Below are 8,085 nucleotides of genomic sequence, written 5' to 3'. Positions count from 1 at the left end.
GACAACCTTCAGTCGTTAGCTCTTTCATCTCCTCCCTCTTTATGGCTGTGGGCCAAACAGGGTTTTTCACCTATTGCTCTCCTGCTAAAAGGCACTCAGGCAGTGAGGAATAGGTGGAATGATTTGAGCCACCTCGAGTTATCAAACACACACACAGCCCACAGCGCCACTGCCTGCTCTGCTCACCAGCCGCGTTGGAGACTGGGGAGGACCTACGTGGATGAGAAGGTTCTGAACAGTCGAGTGATCTCCCCCAGAACAGGCAGACATACCTGACCACATTTACCAGGCAGCCAACTTGTTCAGATTCGTATATATTAACCTTTCTATAGCTGACGGATGTCTACATTGTGATCCATGAAACAGCACGTCAAACTTGGAGGGATATCCTTATATGTATATCATGTAGAGTCAACATAGGACCCTTTCCTCGCGATGGTTTAGTAACTTGTTGCGTTGAATTTATAATGAAGGCAGTACTGGAGAGACTGTGCCCTCCATTTCACAGATAAAACATGACGGTTCGGTACTTTTTACGCAATAGACCAAGGCCGACTGAAACCTTTTTTACCTTTTACTTTTTACGCGTAAAAAGTACCGATGCGTTTAAAATGAATTGGTTTGATGGGTGAACGCGTGTCATCACTGAGCTGCAGGCCTCAGCGCCGTCAGTGTTCATTCAGGAACCCGTTTGAACTGTGTCACATTTGTGTTTATTGATCTAACTTGTGGAATAAGCCTGCACACGCTTTGTCTGCGCACTGGCTGCCTCTGTGCGGGGCTTTCGGAGGCAGTAGACTCTGGCTGACCGGTTTGCATGTCTGAAGCCTGAGTGGCGGATTGCATGACTCCAAAGCCCAAGATCCTCGCCTTTAGAGAAGCTATAGCGCGCAAATATGTGCACCTCTGTGCCCAGGGAAGAAAAAAAAAAAAGTCTGCAGTCCCGCTCTCTTTGTTCTGACGCTAAGACGCTTGTGTCTTTTCCAGAGGCTGCTGCTGCTGCTGCCTTCGCGTGACTGACCAAGCAGATTTAGGATTGCCCCGAAGACCGAGCCCCCCCCGCCCCCCAGCCCACCGCGCGGGAGCTCCGCTTTCTCACGCGAACTGCAGCACCACAGGCGCGCCGCCACGGGGCGAGGCGCAGGCACGAGACGGCGGGGTGGGAATCCTATTGGCTGATCATCAGGTCCCAGTGCGCACTAAACACATAGACTGCTGGTCGTTTATTCATTCATTGAGGCTGTTTTATAATACTTTAGATAATAATACTTTAATGCTCTTTCCTGGAACGAATGGAACATTCAAGGTTTAAACATGAAAGGGTTTGAGTTCATTCCTTGTCCAGACAGTTGTTTAACATTATGAAACAGAAAACCGATAGGCCTGGACACATTGATAAACATATTCATCTATAATATTTCATTGCAAGATGTGGGCCAAATTGTGTCTCTATAATACGTATACGTAGGCTATATATTTGCGCATTTATCTGTGTTCGTCTGTTGTGATGACAGACCTGCGGAGGTTTTTTAAAGATGTGTCCTCCGTCCTGAAGCTTTTCTTTATTTGCTGTATCCTAACAAAAATGTTTTTTGTTTTTTTTCTATGCTACAAACTTTTGGCAGAGTCGTATCTAAAGTAAATATATTTCGTATTGGTTTTAATTTGTCATCGATACGATTCCCAAACATTATAAAATATGTTTGAAGCAGACGAGCTGTCAGCACCAAACATCATCGACTTGAATTTTGAATTCACTTACCGCTGCCCAACATGTTAAACATACGAGTCAATTCACTTTTTTACATGTTAAACACATGTTAAAATGTTGGACATTGGAGTCAATCCGGCCGTTATACATGTTGAACGCATGTTAACGTAAACATAGAAGTCAATGTTTAATCACACTAAGTCCACACACTCGACGCAGTGGGTTTAATACGTGATCAATATGGTGCGTATTAGTTAATCTTTTTGTAAGTGTTAAATATGTATATATATATATATCTATTTAATTATATTTATATTTATTTATCATCGTCATGTTTGAATGCTATTGTTGTTTTTCCTATAATATAGGCCTACTGCATAACTTTTTATTGTGACGGTACGTTTCTTAATAACCTGATTATGTTCAGGCTTCCTTCTCATTAAAGTGTTCCACTGTGAGGACAATGGAGTTAACAAGAAACTTAAAGAAAAGAGAAAAATACGTTTTTTTTTCAGAATGTTAATTTAATAATTATTACGTTATTTACATTGAATGAAACGCTCAGAAATGTTGGTGCCAAAACAAGCAGTCTCACCTTGTATACTACATAAAAAATATAAAACATCTGATAAAAAATGAATTGGCCCTTAACATGCAAAACAGGACATTAATCAGACTTGTCCTCTAAGTTGATCAGATCCCAAAAAACAAAGTATAGGCCGTTTAATTCTGCAAAGATCGTACAGTTATAAAGTTACATATATCATATATATATATATATATATATATATATATATATATATATATATAGTATATATATAGATATATATATGTATAGTTATAAAGCCATAACTTACAACATTTCACCAAATAAATATGGCATTGAACTCATGTTGCCTGCGACGTGCTGACACAGCTTTCCCCCGACCCACAGCATCCCACAGTGGGGGGGGGAGACAGAGTGAGAGAGAGGGAAAGAGAGAGAGAGAGAGAGAGAGAGAGAGAGAGAGAGAGAGAGAGAGAGAGAGAGAGAGAGAGAGAGAGAGAGAGAGAGAGAGAGAGAGAGAGAGAGAGAGAGAGAGAGAGAGAGAGAGAGAGAGAGAGAGAGAGACTATGGCTTGATCAGCGTGCTCCGCTCTCACGCTACTGGTCAATCTTTAACTCCTCTCAGGTGAAGCACGCGATGCGTTCACCAGTTTGCACAAGAGCGGCCGCGGTCGCGTGTGAACTTCGCTGCTGTGCACCAAACTGTTGAGGAACCGGGAGTAAAGTCTCTCGGACCCGTTGTCCGGAGGTTATGCTCACGGATAGGGACGTTTAATGGAATCATCTTTCAAATCCTACTTTTCACTTCACATTTACAACTCAATGAAAAATAAAATGCTAAAATAATGCATCACAAAGGCCAATGATGAGGTCATTATTATCTTTTCAAATATTTCATTAATTAGGACACTCACCCTAACTATCGCCTACTCTACAGCCCGCATGGAAATTATTTATTGGTAAGAGACCTAATTAAACTCCATATCTTTAATAATAAACAAAACGTAGTTTTTATCTCATCAATGAATTGGGCTAATTACAAAATAGTTTGCCCAAACGCAGGTATTTTATCTTTCAAATATATCTACAGTTGAAGTAGTCAAACTAAACTGAATTGATTTCTCCGCTTCGGAATCTCTTCTCTTTCAAAATGCCGCCACTTCTAGCAGAGAGAGAGAGAGACAGAGAGAGAGAGACACACACACACACACACACACACACACACACACACACACACACACACACACGCACACACACGCACGCACACGCACGCACACGCACGCACACGCACACACACACACACACACACACACACACACACACACACACACACACACACACACACACACACACACACACACACACGCATACGCACACTCACGCACACACAGAGGGAGAGACAGAGAGAGACGAGAGAGGCAGAGCACACGAGAGCTAGAGAGCGATAGATTACGTCATGAACAACAACCAATGAATCTGTGCAGCGCACTATAAAGCTCGTGCCCATTCTCTAGTTTGGAGAGAGAGAAAGAGCCTCCAAGACGGACAATAACAAACACCTCACCTCAATATCGACTCCTCCACTTTGTTCAAGGGATCTCGTTTGCTGTGCAGCTAGGTAAGGTGGCTTTACACTTATTGAAATGCAAGTTTAAGAATTTCTATCATACTTTTAAAACACATTATGACTTTGTTATGCAATGAGCTTCTTTGAAGTTTTTGCATCATTGCAGTTGCTTCCATTTCAAAACTTAACTTGCTGTCATTTGCAGAGTTTATTCATATTATTATAAGTTGCTAAGGTGTGGCGAAACATTGCACGGTTTGCATTGTTCCAGAACAGTTATTAAATGCATTCTTGCTTCATAGAAGTAGACAACCATTGCATTGGCCAACGACGCTCTTTTAATCTTCTAAACAAATCCCCACATGTTATGCTCCAGGTTCAAGATGTATGTGTTTAAATACAGGCTTCGGGCTCTCCTCCATCTCTTTCACCATTATTATTTTTATCATTATTTTTTTTATTATTATAATTATTATAATTATTATTATAAATATTATTGTTATTATTAACATTATTAATGTTCTCTCATTGGTTCTCCAGGTTGGTAACAGGAGCGTCACCATGGCTCTCATGATCCTCCCCCTGATTGGCTCGGTGTCTGTGTCTGAGACCCTGGTTGCCATGATCACCGTGTGTCTGATCTACATGCTCATGAAGTTCCTCCACACCGACGTCCCGGAGGGGCTCCGCCGGCTCCCGGGCCCCAAGCCCCTCCCCATCATCGGGAACGCCCTGGAGCTGGGCGACCGGCCCTACCTGAGCCTCACGGCCATGGCCCAGCGCTACGGGGACATCTTCCAGATCCAGATCGGGATGCGTCCGGTGGTGGTGCTCAGCGGCCACGAGACGGTGCGGCAGGCGCTCATCAAGCAGGGCGACGACTTCGCCGGCCGCCCGGACCTCTACAGCTTCCAGTTCATCAACGAAGGCAAGAGCCTGGCCTTCAGCACCGACCAGGCTGGCGTATGGCGCGCCCGCCGCAAGCTGGCCATGAGCGCCCTGCGCTCCTTCTCCACGCTGGAGGGCACCACGCCGGAGTACTCCTGCATGCTGGAGGAGCACGTCTGCAAGGAGGGCGACTACCTCATCAAGCAGCTGTCCAGCGTCATGGTAGCCGATGGCAGCTTCGACCCCTTCCGCCACATCGTGGTGTCCGTGGCCAACGTGATCTGCGGCATGTGCTTCGGCCGGCGCTACGGCCACGAGGACCAGGAGCTGGTGAGCCTGGTCAACCTCTCGGACGAGTTCGGGAAGGTTGTGGGCAGCGGCAACCTGGCCGACTTCATCCCGCTGCTGCGCTTCCTCCCCAACGCCACCATGAAGAGGTTCATGGCCATCAACGAACGCTTCGTGACCTTTGTGCAGAAGATCGTCACCGACCACTACAACACTTATGACAAGGTAGGCAGCGCTGTTGGAAACACGATACACTTCTGTCCTGTCTCGTTTGACCGAAAAGACCCAACAAAACAACACTCATTTAAAAGCACCTCATCATCATCTGACCTGAACAGACTGAAGGGTCGAGCACGGACCCGAATGCCGTCATGTCTGCCATTGTTTGTGCTATGCACCTGATTGAGTTGTACTTAATCTTTGCGGGTCACTTTGCTCTCCGACAGGACAACATCCGGGACATCACCGACTCCCTGATCGACCACTGTGAGGACAGGAAGCTGGATGAGAACTCCAACATCCAGATGTCCGACGAGAAGGTCGTGGGCATTGTCAACGATCTGTTCGGAGCCGGTGAGTTTCGGCCGTGTTTCTTCGTCTGTGAACCGGCGTGACGCAACAGCTGGCGAGCGGACACAGCACGCAGGGCGAGGTGTTTCCTAACAGCTGTTTGCTCTCCCAGGCTTCGACACGGTGAGCACGGCACTGTCCTGGTCCGTCATGTACCTGGTGGCCCACCCCGAGATGCAGGAGAGGCTTCACCAGGAGATCAGTGAGTCTCGGTTCACTTTCTCCTCAGATTCTACCTTAGCCTCTACCTCAGCCATTCATTTTTTCATTGAGATTATAATTAATTTGACTGCAGTTTGTATAAACTATTTATGTTAAGAAATCCCAGCAAATAACTTACAAGTAGAACAAAGTATTGGTAGATATAATGTTAGATATGTTTGATAAGCTAGTGGATTACTCGACATTACAGCAAATTAAAGTAGCATCATCTATTGAGAAGCTAATCTATTGATCATTTAAACTCATTTAATTAAACTGTTTGGGGGCTCTGCTTAAATATGATTGATATATCATGTGCAAAATGTGATAGTGTAGTCCCTAGTAAAGTAACAGCCTGCCGTGTTGTCTCCCATCAGAGGACAAGGTGGGCCTGAGCCGGTCCCCCGTGCTCGCCGACAGAAACAACCTACCCGTCCTGGAGGCTTTTATTTTTGAAATCTTCCGTCACTCCTCCTTCCTGCCCTTCACCATCCCTCACTGGTGAGCCTATGAATAACTCCATATGTGCTGATGCACAGGTGCTTTCATCTGAAGGGCCTCACACCACTGGGACCGCATACATTAAAGGGCGCGCCGGTATCAAAGCCTAAACCTTGGCCGGGTTATCACCCTATGATGGGCTTTGAGTGGCACCCATAGCAGAGCCCCTGAGCAGGGCTCTGTTGGTGACAAGGCTTAGTCCCTTCAGCTGTCCAGGAAATGGATCCCCCACCCCTCACTTTATATTATGTCTACCTACCCAGAAGGCCGCACTGGCAGACTACACCAGATAGTGTACATAGAGATAAAAACTCGCATAACTCGCATAATAAACAGGAGCCGACTTTGAAACGCTTTCTTTTTGGTTTCAGCGCCACAAAAGACACGTCTCTCGATGGCTACTTCATCCCCAAAGACACCTGCGTCTTCATCAACCAGTGGCAGATCAACCACGACCCGTAAGTACAAAGCTTGCGCCCAATGGCATCAAGCTGACGCACACAAGCAACCCCTCTAACTGTACAACGAGTGTGTTCCCTGATTGGCCAGCTTTGACTGCTGTATTACGAGTGTGTTCCCTGATCGGCCGCCTCTGACTGCTGTACTACCAGTGTGTTCCCTGATTGGCCGCCTCTGACTACTGTACTACCAGTGTGTTCCCTGATTGGCTGACCGCTCTGCCTGTCTTCCTTCCCTCAGGGAGCTGTGGAAGGAACCGTCCACCTTCAACCCCGACCGCTTCCTGAGCGCCGACGGCTCGGAGCTGAACAAGCTGGCGGGGGAGAAGGTGATGCTCTTCGGCATGGGCAAGAGGCGCTGCATCGGCGAGATGGTGGCGCGCAACGAGGTCTTCCTCTTCCTGGCCATCCTGGTGCAGAGGCTGACCTTCCACGCGGTGCCGGGCGAGCCGCTGGACATGACGCCTGAGTACGGCCTCACCATGAAGCACAAACGCTGCCACCTGCGCGCCACGCTGCGGAGCACGGAGTGAAGCCCGCGCCCCGCTAGCTATAGACACCGTACACGTACTGTCTGCTATATCCGCAGCCTCCGCGTACGAGGCTGTGTTGTCTGTATAGGTGGAGCCTGGAGTCAGCCTTCTTGACCTCCGATTCATGCCAGTCTTTCTCCGAGAGGTCAAGGCTCTGCTCTCTAAAGTTGTCCTGCTGAGGCGACGGCGATGGAGGGATAATCTCTGGAGGCCTTCGGCCGGCAGAGCCCCGAGGTTTTGGACTTGCAAAGTTATGTTTTTTTGTCATTTGAGAAGTAATTTATTTTGTACAATGTTGGTTGTTACTTTCCCCCTAAAGTACGTCCCTCTTTTCTGGGGGACTGGTTGCAACTTTGGCTCTCAAAGCTGATCTGCTGTAGGTCAGACCGTCTTGGATGATGGCTCTCAACCCTTTCCCAGAGGCGAATATCCTGTTCTCTAGGACTGAGGAGACAACCCCTCAATCATAGCAGTTGGACAACATTGGCTGAGTCTCCTGCTTTGATCTTGTTGTGCTTTGGGTTTAAAGGCCTAATATCTGCTTCCATCCTTGTCGTCGTCATCATCAGTTCATTAACCTCAAAGTCCTTTCCAGGTGATCACAGAACTATTAACTAAACTGCTGAACAGAAACTTGCTTTATAGCAATTGTTTTTTTTTCCCGACTTTTAAGCTATTTTTGTATCTTACATATTACACTGAAGCTGTCTTTGTATCCCAAAATGTGATTTTGAGTGTGTATCAAATATTTTTTGGTCCTTTGTCTATATATATATCCAACATGAAATCATTTTATTAATTTGTCAAATGATTTAACAGAAT

General features: G+C 46.4%; 1 protein-coding gene across 1 annotated transcript in view; it reads left to right on the top strand.

The window, feature by feature from the left end:
• Positions 1-3,693: 3,693 nt before the first annotated feature.
• cyp1a (cytochrome P450, family 1, subfamily A) overlaps positions 3,694-8,085 on the top strand; it is a 4,533-nt gene continuing 141 nt past the window's right edge. The window contains exons 1-7 of the mRNA XM_030377296.1: positions 3,694-3,875; positions 4,365-5,225; positions 5,447-5,573; positions 5,683-5,772; positions 6,149-6,272; positions 6,644-6,730; positions 6,972-8,085. The exon at positions 6,972-8,085 is cut by the window's right edge and continues 141 nt beyond it. Of these exons, the coding sequence (XP_030233156.1) occupies positions 4,386-5,225; positions 5,447-5,573; positions 5,683-5,772; positions 6,149-6,272; positions 6,644-6,730; positions 6,972-7,263 (1,560 nt within the window). The 5' untranslated portion in view covers positions 3,694-3,875; positions 4,365-4,385 and the 3' untranslated portion in view covers positions 7,264-8,085. The remainder of the gene's footprint in view (positions 3,876-4,364; positions 5,226-5,446; positions 5,574-5,682; positions 5,773-6,148; positions 6,273-6,643; positions 6,731-6,971) is intronic.

The sequence above is a fragment of the Gadus morhua genome, chromosome 14 (genome assembly GCF_902167405.1).
Source record: "Gadus morhua chromosome 14, gadMor3.0, whole genome shotgun sequence".
Classification (NCBI taxonomy): domain Eukaryota; kingdom Metazoa; phylum Chordata; class Actinopteri; order Gadiformes; family Gadidae; genus Gadus; species Gadus morhua.
This window is presented reverse-complemented; position numbering and strand designations above follow the sequence as displayed.